Here is a 19,012-nt window from a genome sequence, read left to right as displayed (position 1 = left end):
TTAAGAAGCTTTCCCCTACTCGAGCTCATAGGCTGTTACCTTGTGCATGGTCTACAAGACCAAGCCTCTGACCATGCATTATTTTACTAAGGGATATTTCTTTGTGATTCACTGCAGTCCCCAAATACCAAACTATCAGGAGCTCACAAATGATTTTGTTTTATTCCATGGAATTTTTGTCATTTCTGGTTCTTGCATACATCCTGACACTGCATTTGTTTTCTTTCAGATCATCAACTATAGCTACTGGGTGTTGGGAGTAAACAAGCTGAACTCAGTCAATGTGATGAAAGGAACCAAGATTTGCACTGTTTCGCCAAAAGTAGCCCTTGGTGGCAGGCAAGCTAGCAGGAAATCTGTGTGGTGGTGGGCTCCGAATCAGGGTGCTCCCTCACTATTCTCATAGACCATCTTCTCGTAACCCCAGCAGATGCCAAAACTGATATGGTCTATGGGTAAACACAATTCCACCCAAATAACCAAGAGCTAAAAAGACATGTGACTACGAAGGAAATTAAAAATCTTCCAGCACCTGGGTACCCACTGCCTTGACATATCTGTAACTTCTGCTCTGGCTTCTTCCCTCTGTCCTTCTCACACTCCACACCTTATTCTACCTGCCTCTTTGCTCTTGCTCCTCCAGACTGCCCCTCCCTCTGCTCTGCTTCCTCTGAATTATACCTCCTCATTTATATTCTAGGCCACATGAGGACGCATTCATTAGGGACATATGCAAAAATTATCCATTCATCAGGGTTGATTATATGTCATATGTCACACTGTCCAGCTGAAACAGCCTCATGTTATTTTCCCTCTCCTATGACAGTCAAAAAAGGAAACTTCACCAAATGAGCACACACACACACACACACACACACACACACACACACAGTTTACTGAAGATGGATTTTTAAAAACAAGGAAATTATATTGAAATAAGTTTTACCAACAGCAACCACATGTGGAACAGGGAATAATGTACTGCAACAAATTTCAATAACTAGTTTCTAGGGGAAAAGTAGAAGATTCCAGAGCAGAGTAGAGAGGAGCAGGATGGTTCAGCTCCTCACCCTTCAGAAATGGGACTAGGAAGCCCATGAACCCTGGAAGGAACAAAGAAGGTATAATGAGATACATAGTAACAAATAGGGTGGATTCTCTCTGATAGAATCCAAAGTATCAGCACTTTACACTCTTCATACGAAGAAAATTTTGATATGGGACATTCAACATTTCTGAAGAAAAAGCAGAGCCCAGAAATGTTAAAACAAATAAATGAACAAAAGTAAAAATACATGCCATTCAGCTGAATGGTTCCCTTCCAACTAACCTTCCTTCTTCCAGAAGAAAGGGAGAGGCATGTAAAAGGCAGAGTCTAACTTAGAAGAAACAGTAACTTAATGAGAGGAAAGAATTTCTTACAGTTGCCTCCCACTACAGAACTCAGTAAGAAAATAAGTGCAATAAAAGAAATGCTCAAAGGTAAGGTGATAAAATAACAAGATGTTATGAAAAGTATGGCTATGAATTTTAGGAATCACATCGAAGACTAATATAACATCATGGCAGAACTGAAAAGCTATTAGAAATCTGTGAGGAATGGAACAGACAGAATTCTGCAAAACTAAGAGAAACATATGAAGAGACATTCAAGAATCACTGCACACATTAAGCAGGATAAATTCATAGAATATTACACATAGGTACATCAAATTAAAACTGTTAAAACCCAAAGACAGAGAGGAACTTAAGATCAATCAGTGAAAACAGATAAGTAACCTTTAAAAGACGAGGCAGAGAGGGTGGCTTTTCAAAAGAAGCAATGAAAGCCAGATGAATGTGATGATGTCTGCAAAATGTCAGATGAGGGGAACTGCCAACCTAGAATTTCTTATTCCATGAAAATATCCTAGATGGCAAAATAAAGAGGGCAAGTATACAGAAAGACAAGAGAAGGGAGACGGGAGGGGAGGGAAGTTCTTAGATGGAAGATAGAGATGCAGGAAGGAAAGAACAATGACACAGGAAAATATGCGGACAACTTTACATGTATAGTGACTGCTAGTTACAGTTTAAATACAGAATGTTTCCCCAAAGTCTCATGTATTTAGAGGTGGGGCTTTTGGAAGGTAATTGGATCATGGGGGGTGCTATACTTATCAGCAGACTAATTCACTGATGAATTCATGACTGAACTGTTAGGAGGTGGGGCCTAGTTACAAGTAGGTCACTAGGGACATGACTTGGAAGTATGTATTCTTTTTTTTTTTTTTTGGTACTAGGGATTTAACTCGGGACCTTGCACTTTCAAGGCAGGTGGCAGAACCACTGAGCTAAATCCGTGGCCCTGGAAGTGTGTATTCCTGTCCCTGGCTCCTTCCTGGCTGCTGTGGGATGAGAAGCTGTCCTCTGACACCATGCTGTTTCTTCTTTGGAGCCAGCTTACCATGGACTGAACCCACTGAAAGCAGTGAGCCTACTTAATCTCTCCCCTTTAAGTTGCAAGTGTTGGGTATTTTGTTCTAGTAAAATGACTAATACACTGCACAAAGCAACAAGTACATACTATATATATATATATATATATATATATATTCAAAACATTTGACAATAGTGCTGAAGTTGGGAGCAAGTAAATGGAGTCAAAAGGCTTTAAATTATTCAGGAAATAGTAAAGTATTAATTTATTTAAAATTTTGATAAGTCAAGCGTACCTGGGGCAGTTTCTCGAGTAATCATTGAAGGAGCAGAAGAATGTATTAGAAGCTAATAGCATAAATGTAATAATAAGAAATGCTTAATCACTGCAAAAGAAGGCAAGAAGACACAGAAAAAAAGAAGAAAGAAGGTGGGCATAGTGCTGTATGCTTCTAATTCAACTACTTGGAAAACAGAAGCAGGAAGATTGCAAGTTTAAGGTCAGCCTGGCTAAGTTAGTGAGATCTTGCCTCAAAAACAAATGAGTAAGGGCTGGGGATTTAGCTCAGTGGTTCTGCTGCCTGCCTCGCAAGCACAAGGTCCCAAGTTCGATCCCTGGTACAAAAAAAAAAAAAAAAAAAAGAAACAACAAAAACAAATGAGTAAACAAACAAAATAAACAAGAACATATGGAACACAGCAAAAATGAAAAGATAGTACTTTTATTTATTTTTTTCTGTTTTGGTACTGGGGATCAAACTTGGGTCCTTGTGCTTGCAGGGCAGGCAGCGAAACCACTGAGCTAAATCCTTGACTCACTTTTAAACTCAAATCTAGTAACGGTTAAATGTAAAGTGAATTTCTGTGACAATGTAAAGACAAAGGTTGTCAACCTATATAAAGAAATGGAATATACACGGTGCTTATAAGAGACACATTTTAATTATAAGCAGACAGAGAAGTTGAAAGTGAAAGAACAGAGGAAAAAAGCTATGAAAGGACTAACCAGAAAAGAAGACTTAAACGCAAAAAACACTACTGGAGATAAAGACGGCTATTTCATAAAGACAAGTGATTCAATTCACCAGGAAGACATTACATTCTAAAACTGTACGCACTTTGTAATATTGGATCAAAATACATGAATCTAAATACATGAACTGAAAGGAGAAATAAATCTTTGATCACAGATATTTTAAACATTGCTATCATTAACAATCAGAACAAGTAGAAAAAAGGTAAGAATACAGATCTGAAAAACATGCTTAGTAAACCTGGCCTACTTGACATATATAGACCATATCCCATAACTGTAAGATAAACATTCTTTTCAAGTGCACACAGACTAATTTCTATAAAATTGACCACAAAAGAACTATCAACAAACTTTATAAAGGTTTGGATCACACATGTTTTCTCTGGCCATAGGAAATTAACAGGTAAAACATTACTAGGGAATTCTCATATATATGGAAATTAAACAAAACTATCAAAAAACTTATGGGTCAAAGAAGAAATTATAAAAGGAATTAGAAAACATTCTAACTGAATGGTAATGAAAATATGACATATCACAACTGGTGTGAAGCAATAAAAGTTGTGCTAGGGAAAGTTATACTTTTAAGCACTTATGTTAGAAAAGAAAATGGTTGAAAATCATTGATCTCAGGAATCTGGGGAAAAAAGAGTAAGTTAAACACAAAGTAACAAAAGAAAGATTTAAAAAGAGCATAAATTAATAAAATAAAATATAAATATACAATAGAAAGGATCATAGAGTCAAAAGTTGATTCTTTGAAAAGATGAATAGCATTGATAAACTCCTAGCAAGACTAGGTAGGGGGGCTGGGGATTTAGCTCAGTGGTTCCACCGCCTGCCTCGCAAGCACAAGGTCCTGAGTTTGATCCCTGGTTCCAAAAAAAAGACTAAGTAGACAGGGCATGGTGGCTCGCACCTGTAATCCCAGCTACTTGGGAGGCCGATGAAGGAGGATCACAACTAGGAGTCTAGCCTAGCCAATTGAGGGAGACCCTGTCTCAAACCAAAAAAAAATCTAAAAAGGATCAGGATGTAGCTCAGTGGTAGAGCATTCCTGGATTTGATCCCCAGTACTGCAAAAGAAAAGAAAAGAAAAATACTTAGAGAAGACACAAATAGAAAACATCAGGCCCTGGGGGCAGAGCTCATGGTAGAATAAATGCTTAGCACATGGAAGGCCCTGGGTTTGTTCCCCAGCACATGCACACACACATGCACAAAAGCCAAAAATAAACAAAAACAAAAAAGGGACATCACCACAGAGTTTTCAGACAGTAGAAAAGCCAATAACAGGATTCTATGATAAATGTATGTCTAAAAAAACTAAAAATTCTGATGAAATAGAAAAAATTCAAAAGAAATACAACTTACCAAAAGTGACACAAGAAGAAATAGAGACATTTTATACACCTTTAACAAAAGTGAACCTCCACATGCAAGAAGCTCTTGGCACAGGTGGCTTTGCCCGTGAATTCTGTGTGATATTTCACAGAATAATTCCACTCTTACACAAAGTCTTAATCGAGGACAGAAAAAGGAAATATTTCCCAACTTATTTAAATATCAGTGTAACCTTGGTACTAATACCTGGCAAAGACATGATAAGAAAGTAATAATACAAACCAATCTCACTAAACAGAAATGCAAAATCTCATATAAAATGTTGCCAAACTACATCCAAAAATATGCTAATATGTTAAACTGAGCTGACTAGTATATTAAAAAGATAATACACCAAGTTAGATTCATTTTAGGGATGTACAGTTGCTTTAATATTTGCAAAAAAAGAGTATCAGAAAAATATTTAACAAAAGTCAACACAATAAGCTGCGTGTGATGGTGCACACTTGTAATCCCAGCACTCGGGAGGCTAATGCAGAAGGATTGCCATGAATTCGAGGCCAGCCTGGGCTACATAGTGACTTCAAGGCCAGCTTGAACTACATAGCAAGGCCCTGTCTCAACCTGCCCCCACACACAAAAAAAGTCAACACAATTAAAAAAAAAGTTAGATGTGACAAACATAAGGAAATTTCCTGAACTTGATTTTTTAAAATATGGAAAAATTGATTTTTTTTTTGATACCAGGGATCGAACTCGGGACCTTGAGCTTGCAAGGCAGGCGGTGGAACAGCTGAGCTAATTCCCTGGCCCAGAAAAACTGATTTTTAAAAGGAAATAAGTAACAAGGACCCGAGTTTGATCCCCGGTACAAAAAAAAAGGGAAAAGAGTAACATCACTTGGATGAATGCTGAGGATATTATGCTAAGTGAAATAAGCCACTCACAAAAATGCAAATACGATATAATTCTACTGTATAATTCTATGAGGTACCAAAAGTAGTCAAATTCTTAGAAATGAAGAAGAGAAGGGTAGTTACCATAGCCTGGGGAAAGGAGGAAGAGAGAAGTTATTGTACAATGGATGCAGAGTTTCAGATTTACAAGATGGAAAAGTTCTGCAGATCTATTTCCCAACAATGTGAATACATTGATGTGAATTCTACTGATCTGTACATGTAAAAGATGGTTGAGATGGTCGATATTATCCCAGCTTTCCATCTGGGCTCCCAAGGTTAGTTCATAGATTGCCATCACCAGGCGAGACTACCCTGTTTTTGTTTTTGGTACCTGGGATCGAACTTGGGACCTCGCGCTTGTGAGGCAGGTGGTGGAACCACTGAGCTAAATCCCAGGCCCGAGATGGTCAATTTTATGTTATGGATTTTCTATCACAATTTTTTTTAAAGGAAGGACTACCAAATTAGACTACATTAAAATTCTATCCATCAAAAATAGTATGAAGATATTTGCAACACATAGAACCTTAGAAGTTCTGGTACCCATAATAATATAAGAATTCCTACAAATAAATATGAAATAAACAGATGACAGCAGAAAAACAGGCAAGTGAATTGAATAGGCACTTCTCAAACGAGATACTCAAACAACCAATAAACATACGATAAAGTGCCTAAACATTATTAATAATCAAGGAAATTCAAATGAAGTGAGATTACAAACATGCCTAGCAGAATGGGACTGGTGAGTAATGTAGAACCCTCAAACATTACTGGTGGGAGCACAAATTGTGCAACCATTTTCAAAACAGGGCCTTATCTATCTAAAGTCAAACATGGAAGTATCTTATGATCCACCAACTGAATTCCTAAGTATACAAACACCATTCTAGAAAATGGAAAATCCTAGAGGAAAGTGTGCAACATGGACGACCAAAGACTACACAGGAATATTCTTCTCAGGGCTCACACCGGAATCAGAGAAGCAGGCATAAGCAGTAGAATGGAATACTCGATAGCCAAGAAAAGAAATGAAGTCTTGCTTTCTGGAACATGCTGTCTCTCAAAGACATAATTCTGGGCAGAGAAAACCATACAGAAGAGTACGTTTTTTGTGCTTCCACTTAAGTAAAGTTCAAGCAGGGAAAGCATAATTTATGGTTTTAGAAACATGGAAAATGGTTATTCTCCAGGAGGCCGTGCCTGGAAGGGAGCACTAGGAATGTTCTTGGATTGCTGGGGATGTTCTATTTCTTAACCTGGATGATGGTTATCCGGGTGTGTTGTTAGTATGATAATTCACTGAGCTGCAAAACCTTTGATTTTTAAAACATTCTGTATTTATATTACCCTTAAATAAAAATTTAAATAAACAATCAAAAGTACACACCATGTTCCAAGAAAATCTGTTACAGAATTACCTACTGAATGCCAAGGATAAAGAAAAAATTCAACCGATATGCAGGTAGAAAAGGCAAATCATACAAAAGGATAAAACTTAAATTAAGCTTGCCTAAAATTTTACCTCAACATGTTTTGTTTTGTTTTTTTTTACTGGGAATTGAACTCGGGACCTTGTACTTGCCAGGCAGGTGTGCAGGTGCGGTGCCATTGAGCTACATCCCTGGCATCAACATGTTATTTTTAGAAGAGGAAAGGAAGAGGAAGAAGAAGAAGGAGGAGGAGGAGGAGGAGAAGGAGAAGAAGAAGAAGAAGAAGAGGAGAAATAAACAATGGCTATAATCTTTGAGGGGCAAGAAAATGTAATGCAACAATATTGTGCTTTGTGACATGTTACTCAATTTTATGTTGACAATAGGTATTCATTCTTCTTAGGATGTCTAGACATTGAATATTTAAGAATAGGGCCGGGGGTTTAGCTCAGTGGTTCCGGTGCCTGCCTCGAAAGCGCAAGGTCCCAAGTTCAATCCCCGGTAACAAAAAAAAAAAGAAAATTTAAGAATATAGAGTACTATATTATAATAATGTGTGATATTGTGTATGTGTTACTTATGTTAAGCTGTAAACAAGTTGCTGTTAGTATTCTAATTAAGAATTCACAGTGTGGGGTGGATAGTCAGCATTCTCACCAGGAAACACATCCTCCACATGTGGCTACTACAGGTACTTCTATCGTCCTTTTTAAAAAAAAAAAAAAAAAGAGAGATCTTGCTATCTTGCCCAGACTGTCCTTGAATGTGAGGTCTTCCTGGCTCAGTCTCCCAAACAGCTGGGATTACAGGTGTGTCCCACCACACCGGGCTTTCTGATCTGCATCTTGACCAAAACCACTGCTTTGCTACTCAGCACTTTGAAAGCCTGAAATGGCTCTCTATTGGTAAAATCAGTAACATATCAATGATAATGTTAGAAACAGGCTATCACTATTTAAATGAAAGTTGTGTATGATACAGAAATTGTCTAAAAACATTTTAGAGATACTTCACAGCCCTAGGTGGACAAGGTGAAACCAAACCTGGACTCTCATAGTGCTTGAGACTTGAACCCTACCACGGTCTCAGGTTGGGACTAACGTGTTATAACCCGGGACAATGGGAACAGCATTCGTCCATCAGCAGCCATCAAAACAAGTCATCTTTGCCACCCCTGCACTGATCACCATCCTACAGTCACTGCACAGCCTGCCCAGTTCCACCCCAGCCCCAGCCCTAGCCCAGGGACTCCCTGAGGCAACCAGGACAGGTCCCTTCTGCCTTTGATTCCCTAGCATGTAGCATGGTACGTGGCATGTAGTAGACGTTCCACAAATGCCTGTCAGATGAATAAATGAATGGATGAAGAGGTGAATAAATGAGTGATGGAAACTAGTTTTTATAAAGCTTGCTACAGTTTGGAAGTCCCTCAGGTAGGGCATTATTCTATTTATGACAGAGACAAAAGATGATAAATGACCTTTGAGTTCTAGTCCTGGGCATAATCCCTGTCTGTTCAATTCCTCCTCTGGTGTAACCTAGCCTATGAGTTTAAATAAAGTCCAAAAGCACTGGAATAGGGCAGTAGATGAGCCGTGCTCTCCATCCCACCCCTCCTTGTGCAGGAAGCGCTAGCCTGGCAGCCCCTCGGCCTGCCTCCACCTGGACTCGCACAGGTGTGCCCATGCGTGTGCATGTGTGTGTTGCTCAGCTTCTGCTTCCAGAGATCCCCGAGGCAACAGCACCCTTGGACAAAGCCCAGGGCCAGCAGCCGGGCTCTTCCTGTCTCCCTAGGGTCACAGGTGAAGCTCCTGGCTCAGGAACAGGTTCTCACTATGTCCTGGGTTTCCCAAAACAACAAGGACAATGAGTGTTTACAAACAGTCTCCTCAGGACAAAGGATCCCAAGCCTGTTTTTCTCCTCATGGGAAACAGTAAAGTTCGTTATTCACCAAATTTAAACCAGAGTCGATTCTGCCCACAAGATGAAGAAGCCCAGCCCTTCGCCTGTGGAGGTGCTAATTGTCTCACTTCCCCTTGGCTTTCCTGAGGCTGCAGTGACTCAGCTCACCTGGCGTCCTCCAGGGCTCCTGGCCCCACACTCCCACAACCAGCAAGTCTAGGAAATGGAAGCTTTGTGGGTCCTTCTGGCAAAAGCAGGTCATTTGCTGTGCATTTATATTTGGCTGCTACTTTTGGGAAACAACACAGATATAAGTCAGGAGTAAATGGAGAGGTATGGCCTGTACTCTGCTGTTTTGTTTTTCTAAATAAATATTACTATATATATATAATATATATATTTATTTAAAATATAGCTTGGGGGCCAGGGATTTAGCTCAGTGGTTCCGGCACCTGCCTCACAAGCGCAAGGTCCCGAGTTCGATCCCCGGTACCCAATAAATAAATAAATAAATAAATAAAATATAGCTGGGGATTTAGCTCAGTGGTTCCACCGCCTGTGTAGCAAGTGCAAGGGTCCCGAGTTCAGTCCCTGGTACACACACACACATTAAAAAAAAAAATATATATATATATATATATAATGTCATGTGATGGGATATATATATATAACAAAGTTACTATAGTGATGCACATTAACATATTTGGTGCCACACGTACTCTTTTTTGTTGTTTTTGCTTTTGTAGCAAGACCAGCTAAAATCTATTTATTCAGCGTGAATTCTACCTTCAGTACAGTTACTTATAATTCTCATGTCTAAATCTCTAGTTGGGTGTGGTGGCACATGCCTATAATCCCAGCACTTGGGAGGCTGAGGATCGCCATGAGTTTGAGGGCAGTCTGGGCTACATAGTGGGTTCAAGGCCAGCCTGAACTACACAGAAAGACCCTGTCTCAAAATCCCACCCCCTTAAGAAAAAAAGAAAAAAATCTCTAGACTGCAGCCAGGCACAGAGGTGCACATCTGTAGTTTCAACTACTGGGGAAGACAAGACAGGAGGATCACTTGAGTCCGGGAGTGTGAAGCCAGCCCGAGCAACATAGTGAAGCATTCAAAAGCAAAACCAAATGAACAAAATCCCCTAATTCTCTAAACTTGTTCAGCCTACCAATCTGGTACTTTGTGTCTGACCCACATTGTCCCATTTCTTCTCCCCACCCACCCCCCCCCCGCCCCGACTCTAGTAGGCACTGATTTGTTCTGTTCTCTGTCTCTGTTTGAATGTCGCTGTTTCTTATCAGGGTATGACATAGCCAGGGGCTGAAGTATGCAGGCGGGAGCCCAGAACCTGGGCTAATGCGGCCTCTCCCATCTTTTTTATGTTGTTTCATTTTAGGAAGCCCACACATACTTTCTTTTTTTCCTCTGGTCTTGGTTACACAGCCTTTAAAAATAGTAATTTTTAAAAAGGCAACCAGACATGCCAGAAATAACCAGTGGTTCAGTGAACCTCTGAACAAATATGGTAATATTGACAAGGAAATTCTAAATTCAGTTTTAGCCTCATGCTGATTCTATGAAAAAAAGTAAGTCCAAAAGATGGAGAAAAACAGAAACTGAATTTAAGAAAACAAAAGGCTGCCTTTAGAGAGAAAGGGCAGAGGGGCTTCTTAAGAAGACAACCAGCATGAAAGTGAACTGCCCTGATGCCCTGCCCTGCTGGGAGCTTCGAGGCCCTGGGGTAGTACAGCCATATGATGCAGGCCTTGGAATCAGACAGGCCTCAATCTTGGCTCTGTTTCCTTCTGGCCATGTGACACAGGCTGGTCACCGAATGTTGCTGCACTTCAGTTTTACCATCTGTAAATTGGGGCTAGTTGGGTAAAGTGGTGCATGCCTGTAATCCTAGCACTCTGGGCAGGTAGGAGAACTCCAAGTTTGAGACCAGGTAGGCAATTTTGTGACTTAGTAAAACCCTGTCTGAAAGAAAGAAAGGAAAGCAAGCAAGCAAGCAAGCAAGCAAACAAACAAACTAAAGCAACAACTGGGGATGTAGCTCAGTGCAAAGGCCCTGGGTTCAATGCCTAATATTAAAAAAAAAATCAACTCATTTCTACTCCCAGACTTGTAAAGATTAAAGGTTATAAAGTATGAAAAACTCCTGCCACAGAAAGGGGCACACAGGAGACATGGAAATGATGGAAATGCTCTATATTTTGGTGAGGGTAGTATTTTCATGGGTGTATATATATCTGTGATAACTCCAATAGTTTTATACTTTAAATGTGTAGTCTATGGTACACAAATTAAATATTAATGGTTTGAAAATAAAAACACAATTCTCAGGAGTAGGAGGTGGATGAGCCAGGCCAGGGAAGGGAAAGAAAGGCTGTATATTTGTCGATGGACTCAGAGGTGATGGGCAGGAGAGGGAAGTTAAGGTTGGCAGCACTTTCCAATACTAGAGACCAGAAAGTACAAACAGAACCTATGGAACTTGGGGTGGAGGGTCTCAGTGACCTTCTGAGCCTGTCTTAATACTTGGCGATAGATATCCTGTGGTATGTTTTCAAGGTGGAACAAGGAGCATATTTTCAGGGATCAGTCTATGAATCACATGTCTGGGTTATCTGTCTTGGGCTCCTCTTGGTCACAGCTCTTCTGTTCCACTCCAACCACAGAGATAGGATGTATGGTCCCACCTCAACCAGGGGCTGCAACAGCAGAGAGAAGAGGTGCTGAAGGCATTATCAAATGAGAATGAGGAGTGGACAGTATGCCACAGGAGCCCCACGGTCACCTCAGGAATGTTGACACTGGGATCCTGTAGCCAGGGCAGGAACTCTTCTTAGAGTACCAATGGTTGAGGAGAAAACATGGCCTTGAACATGGACAAGGGACTTGGTAACATATAGAAGCCCAAAGAAACCAGATCTGGCATGGAAATCTGTGGCATCCATGTTTAAAGAGCAAAGCATCAGGATTTTCCTGTAATTAGAGCTATGACCAATTATAGTTAGATACAGAGTACATCTTAGAGAGTCCCTACTGACAAGATGGAAATGAAAACCAAGATGTGTGGGTTTGAACAGGAAACTAAATGGCCAGACCCAGACCAGGATCCTGAGGTCCAAAGCTAGAGGAAAAACTCACACACAGAGGGAAAGAAAATGGCAGATAAAATAAGTCCTCACCCATTCAAGACAAGAAAACCCAGGAACCCATTAGTTAGACATGTGATAGTATTTATTTTCTCTTAAGAGCAAATTAAGTCTCAGGAAAGTCAAGAGAACTGTTCAGTCTCCCCTTTCTCTTCTATTCCTTTCTATCATCATTTAAATAAGTACAAATCTCTTAAAATGGAAATCATCTCAAAAAATAATAAAAGCAAGCAAACGAACAAAACGAGCCCTGACAACTTCTTTGGACACCAGATTTTCTTCCAGCTCTGCCTTTTTGGGTTCCCTGACCCTCTTCACGAACACCAGAGATTGAAGACCAAGTCCCTTGGCCTCGGCCCTGTCTCTCACCCCGTCTCATTTCTGTACCAGGCCAGTGTGGCTGTGTACATCCTCCCCTCACAAAGCACACTGAAATACAAGGCCACCAGAACCTTCTTCACACTGTGAAGGCAGTGCACACATTTTAGCTTTCATTTGCTTGATTTCAGCAGCCTCTGCATTCACTGACCACTTCTATCTCAAAACACTTTCTCTAAAATGTCATCTACTAGACCTCACTTCCCAGCCTTCCCCCACTACCTTATTACCTCTGCTTCCCTCTCTCCTTTGAGGCATCCGATTACTAGTGTCTCCCTCAGGGCTGGGACAGTGTTTGACTCAACTTTGTGTATGTGGCACTTAGGATACTGCTAAATGATGGGCTATGGAGCGAACAGATGAACGGCCACTCAGCTGGCACAAGGAAGAATTATTATCCAAACCCAGATTCACTCAGCTTTAACCCTTGCTTGACTCACTCTGCCAAAAAGACTTTTTCTCTAATTTGAGATTAAATTAGAACTTCTAGATAGAGATTAAATTTCTCTAAATATCATAATAAAAAAGTTGTTGGTCACTGGAAAAAAATAAATGTGCACAGTGGAGTGAAATATCTAGTGAATATATTCTTATAATACACACTTAGAGATTTTTAAAAAAGAATAACACAGATACTTCCAATCTACAGAGTAATGAAAACTGTAACGGTTTGTATACCCTGTCAAGTGTAGAAGCCAGAATTCCTGCCCAGCATCTGAAAGCTCTAACAATTTTGCATTGCAGTGAGAAAATAAACACTATTTTGAACACACAAAACCTGCATTTAGTTCTCATTCTACTGGGGCCAGTAAAACCCATTTGGCTGGTGGGTGTGGCTCAGGGGATGGCACCACACTCGAGTGCATCATGAGAAAAAACATTAAGGATCTGAAGATGAATGTGGGTACCAGAAGGGTAGCTCATATTGTAAGTCTAGCGCTTGTCCCTGTCTGTAATTTTTTATTGCTGGTATGCACTAAGTAGATACACGGAGACAAGGTTTTTAGAAGCTTTGCAACAACTTGATAGGAGAATTTTGTATCCATTATTTACTGCAACAAAATACTGTGTTTAAATTGAGATTCTATTTTATTTTTACAGTAAGGCATTTTATTAAAGTGTCAGTCTGTCACTGCCTAGAAAAAAATCATAATAATCCACAGAGAGTTTGAAAAGTACTGAAATAGAAAAAAACAAACTATCCATTAAAAGATACTCCAAGGAGTAAAGAGATAAGTCACAGAATGGGAAGGAATACTTGCAACATACTAATTGAACATTTTGTGTAAAAAAACCTATGAATGTAAATAATTCCAATCAATTAGAAAAATGGACAAAATACTTAAAATAGACATTTGACATGAGAACATTTTAATCCCTAACATGGGATGAGTGCTCAACTTCACTATCATCAGAGAAAGGAAAATATATTATCACTAAAGTCACCACAGAGGAGTCACCAGATGGAAATCTTGGAGGTTGGTGAGCACTCTGAACAAGAACACTAGCAGGAGAGAAAGCTGACCAAAATACTTTAGGAAATTCTTCGGCAGTATCCAGTAAAGCTCAATACACACGTACACCAGCAAAGCAATTCTACTCCTAGGAAGCAGTGGAAAAATGTTCGCATGTGAACCAAATGACATGGATGAAAACCAGCACAGCAGCATAGTTTGTGACAGCCACTAAATGAAAACAAGCCAAATTAACAGACTGATAAACAGGGGTGTGAACCTAGAGATCTTCCAGATATCCCAGGGATGACGTATCCTACACATTCAGTAACACCATGACACTGGAACCATTCCCCTCTGTAGAACCAACCTTCACTTGGTACTCAGGTGCACGGGAGGTCAGGGATCAGCCCCTGAAGGAGGAGTCTGGGAGTGAGAGGAGCCCTGTTGTGATTAGGGAACAACTCAGGGTCTGGCATGAAGCCTGAGTCACAAGCCCAGGTCTGCAGTGGACCTGGCCAATGCCCCTGCAGGGTTCAACCTCTTCAGCTGGCTCTGGAGGCATAGTGGGGATGACATGCTGGGTTGTAGAAGGTTCCACATTATTCACTGGAACTGAAGGTTGAGCTGTAGCCTCATGGTTGCCTGGAGAAGTTCTCACCTTTGCAGTGGGTTCTGGTGTTATGGTAAGCTACAGATTTGGAGGTTTAATAGTCACATTGGGCAAGTGTTAATGCTGAGCTTGATGGTGACCTGGCGGTGAAACTGTCACTTCAAGATGCTCTGGAGACTGAGTTCAGTTGCCCCTACTGGGTGGAAGAAGGTTCCATCTCTTCAGAAAGGCTTCTATCCAGCTTTCAGAAGGTTCGACCTCCCCAGGAGTCCTGAAGGCGATGTTGGGTACTCCTGCTGGCTGGGAGAAGGTTCAACATCCTCAGGAGGCTGGGCTCAGGCCTCCTGCTGGGCTAAAGAAGATTCAACCTCCATCTTAGGGTCTGAAATTATGGTAATTTCCACATCCACAGGTTTAACTCTAACATTGAGCAAGTAATAAAGGTGAGCCTGAGCTTGACCTGAGGGTTGAAGTGTCACCTCACGATGTGGTGGAGTTTCAGCTATATTTTCCAGAGGAGATACTAAAGCTTGAGGCTCTTGCTCAACTGGAGTTTTGACTTCCTCAGGAGTCTTTCCAGGCTGAGCTTGAGTTTCTCATTGGCTTCCAGAAGGTTCAGTCTCCCCAGAAGACTTAGGAGGTTGAGCTGGCTGCTCCTATCACTGGGAGAAGGTTTAATCCCTGCAGGAGGGGCGAGAAGATGAGCTAGGGCCTCTAGTTGGGTTAATGAAGGTTCTACCTCCTCAGGATTCTCTGGAAGCTAGGCCGGGGCCTGCTGCTGGTGTGGAATAGGCTGAGCCTCCTTAGCTGCCTGTGAAGTTATTGAAACCTCCATATCCATAGTTTCACTATGATGTTTGGTAAGTGTGAGTGATGAACCTCACTTCTACTTGGAGACAGAACATTTACCTCCTGAGGCAGACAGCTGACCTAGAAGCTCCTCAGTAGCAAGTTCAGACTGGCCTCGAACTCACTATGTAGCCCAAGCTAGCTCTGAACTCACAGCAATCCTCCTGCCTCACCCTCCACAGTGCTGGGATTATAGGCATGTGCCACCACAGCCGGGTTTGCAGTTTAGGTTTTGCAAATTGAAGTGGGGTTCCAACAACTGCAGCAAGTTGCCCATGTTGAGCTAGATTCTTCTTCTGGTTCAGGGAAGAGGCAACAAACTGCTTTTGAACTCTATCCAGAAGTGGAACAAGTACTTCAAATGACTGGTGGTCTGTAGCCTGGACTAGACCAGCTGTTTGAATCTTACTTTGGAGTCGAGGAGGTAAAGCTAGAGCCTGATTCTGTTTCACATCTAGCACTGGAACCACTTCCGGGAGCCTCTCTCTTGCAGAGTAAGCTTGTTTTGCAGACCCTGATGAAAACAGCAAGCTGATCTGGCTCTGAGAGCAGCTCTCCAGCAGAATCCATGTCCAGGGATAGAAACACCTGTCAGTCAACTCCTGAGGCGGGGCCAACAGCTGGGAGGGAGCAGAGGACCTCAGGGAATCAAAGCCCTGGGTCTTCCAGGGAGTGAGTGTGTGGGATCCTTCAGGTGGGAGATTAGAGTCCTTCGAAGACTAGGGCTCAGTTGGTCCTGGGGCTCAGAGGTCAGCTGGACCTGGTAGCAGGCCCGGTCTGGAAGTGGAGCCACCAAAACCAATAGTCACAACTGTTGCCACGTGATGAGCTGGGGAGTCCAGAGGCTCAACAGGAACAAGAGGTATGGAGGCTGGGGCACAGGGAGCCACCTGCCCCGAGCACCTTGGCACCACACACACTCCACCCTTTATGACATCTTTGTTCAGGAAGCCTGGGCCTGCTATGACTCAAGACTGTTTATTCTCCTTGGGAAAATTCTCAAGGAGCTGGGCAAAAGGAGGGATTGCAGGAACCTGGGACCCCCAGGATTGTGATGGTGGAACGGGGACATCTGGGGAAGTCAGACAAGGATTTGGGTCACTTAGTGTCTGCTAGACTCTTTACAGTCATACTGAGACTTGACGGGAGACCCCTGATATCCAGAAGGTTCCTGGCCAGGGAGCAAGCAAGGGGGCAGGCAGAACAAGTAGCTTAAATTAGTGGAACATCCCTTGCAGCAGTCCACACAGCTGTCCTGGAGTTAGTCTCCTTCTCCACTCCCAGCCCCCTGTGCCGACTTCTCAGGTTCGAGGGAACTATACTTGCATGGATGAGTCTGATCAACTGCGCTTGGGAGTTCCCCAAAGGCCTGTATCTCATTTTATTATTATTATTATTATTATTATTACCATTATTATTATTAAAATATATTTTAGGGTCCGTGTCGCTTGCAATAACCCACAGCATTGCTTTTGGTGTGCTCATGTGGGTCATGCACAGACATAAGAATCACCACGCTCAGAGAAGCCCCCTTTCCTGCACTGTATTCATTACAAATCCTCCCGGCCCAGTTTACATTTGAGGGTTATTTTTATCAGAAGAAATTTGGTTGGGTATCCCAGTTGATGTTCCCATCAGACCAGTTTTCCAGGAATATAAGCAAGAAAGCTAAGGGTCAATTTGATTCTTAGAGAAGGGAGGGTTTTGTTCACCATTAACCCCTGGCAAGAAAGATGAGCTCGGCTGTACATATGGTGCTTTTGAAATGCTGCAACGGACTGCCAAGTTGGAGATATTGCCAGGTCCAGAGCTCAGCTGAGAGGCTGAAAGCCTCTTCTTAAAGGCGTCTTGGTGAAGAAGAGCTCACCACCCACAGCTAGCAGAAGCAGAGCCCTTTGCTTGCACTGTATGGGCTCTGTGAGGGCTGGGAGGTGCTAGCACTGGAACCACCCCAGGGCGCTTACCTTTCCCACAGGCCTGCACCAGGCCATACCACTCCCCACAGCTGTTACACAGCAAGGTGAAGGCTGTTTCTTGGTGGCCTTCGAAGGACCCCGGGGCGCACACATACAGCAGCTCATCCCCCATCTCCAGGCCGGTGCGGCCCTGCAGGATGGTGTGTGGGAATGCAGGCGGGTCTCCACATGGCTTCTCTGAGAAAAAGGAATTACTGTCAGATTTTCCAAAAAGTGCAGAACTTTTTCAGCCTGTGAGAATGCACACATGCAAAAAGCCCACCCCACCTCTCACTCCTGCCCCAAGAGTTCCACCTACTCCCTGAACTGGGATCACAAGGGCAGTTTCCCCTTCACTCTGGCAACCTGAGGGCCTGGGAGAATGCCTGGCACAGATGAGGAATTCAAGAAATATTTCTTGAATGAATAAATGTGGTATAAATGCTACAACTCTATTTTAAAGTTGCCAGACAACATGAACTTCTGATGTGTCCTTGAAAGAAGGACCCAGAGACACATGTCTAGCAGCAACTCCTCTTGGCTTTTTTCCTCCCCAGTACTGGGGATTGAACTCAGGACCCTGCACTCGCCAGGAAGGCGCAGCGCCACTGAGCTATGTTCCCAGCCCTTCTGCTCGCCTTTTTTACATAAGTGAGTAAGTATGCTGTTCAAAATTAAAATGCTGCCAAGTGCCATCCACTGGAAAGGCAGGCTCATAAAAACATTGCAGTGTATCCTCACTCACCTCATTCCCTGAATCTGGCACCATGTGACTTCTGGATGTTGCGCAAAGTCAAAATGACCATGAAAGGTAAATGTTTTGAATCAATTCAGGATACTGAGGCAGCCACGACAGGGCAACAAAAGATACTCAAGAAAGAGGACTTCTAGAACTGCTTCAGAAAGTGGCAAGAACAATGAGTTAAATGTGTGAAGTGAGGGAGAGTATCTTGAGGGTGTCTAATGTCAATGTGTCTTTTACTGTAATAAATTTTTAAAAATTCAAACATTCACCATAGTTTTTGATCACACCACATACATATATTATATAAAAATGTAAAATATTTGTATATTTTAACATAAATAGTGTAAGATCATATGTATTACTGAGTACTATGGCTTTTATTAAACTATTTTTTAGAGAAGTTTTAGATTCACAGCAAAATTGAGAGGAAAACAGAGTTCCCAGATACTTACTTTCCCCCCTCTGCAAACCTCCTCTACTGTCAACATCCTCCACCACAGTGGTATATCTATCATAATCAATGAACCTACATAGACACATCATCACCCAGAATCCATAGATTATCTTACCATCCACTCTGGGTGCTGTTCATTCTATGAGTTTGGACAAATGTTTGAAGACATGTATCCACCATAGTAGCATCACACAGAGTAATTTCACTGTCCTAAAAATCCTCTGTGCTATGCTTATTCATTCCTCCCATCCCCAATGCTTGGCAACCACTGATTCATTTACCAAATAGTGTGACTGTCAGATTGTGTGG

General features: G+C 41.9%; 1 protein-coding gene across 2 annotated transcripts in view; it reads right to left on the bottom strand.

The window, feature by feature from the left end:
* Positions 1 to 19,012, bottom strand: part of Susd5 (sushi domain containing 5) — a 68,708-nt gene that overhangs the window by 9,553 nt on the left and 40,143 nt on the right. Inside the window, exon 4 of one of the 2 annotated variants that reach the window (XM_004857900.3) lies at positions 17,514 to 17,702. The exons of the other annotated variant lie outside the window; for it this stretch is intronic. Coding sequence (XP_004857957.1) covers positions 17,514 to 17,702 — 189 coding nt within the window. The remainder of the gene's footprint in view (positions 1 to 17,513; positions 17,703 to 19,012) is intronic. 2 annotated transcript variants of the gene reach the window in all.

The sequence above is a fragment of the Heterocephalus glaber genome, unplaced genomic scaffold (genome assembly GCF_053883595.1).
Source record: "Heterocephalus glaber isolate CG9 unplaced genomic scaffold, H.glaber_assembly_v1.0 deba00001472, whole genome shotgun sequence".
Taxonomy (NCBI): Eukaryota; Metazoa; Chordata; class Mammalia; order Rodentia; family Bathyergidae; genus Heterocephalus; species Heterocephalus glaber.
The sequence above is the reverse complement of the archived record's forward strand: the minus strand, read 5'-3'. Positions and strand labels throughout refer to the sequence as shown.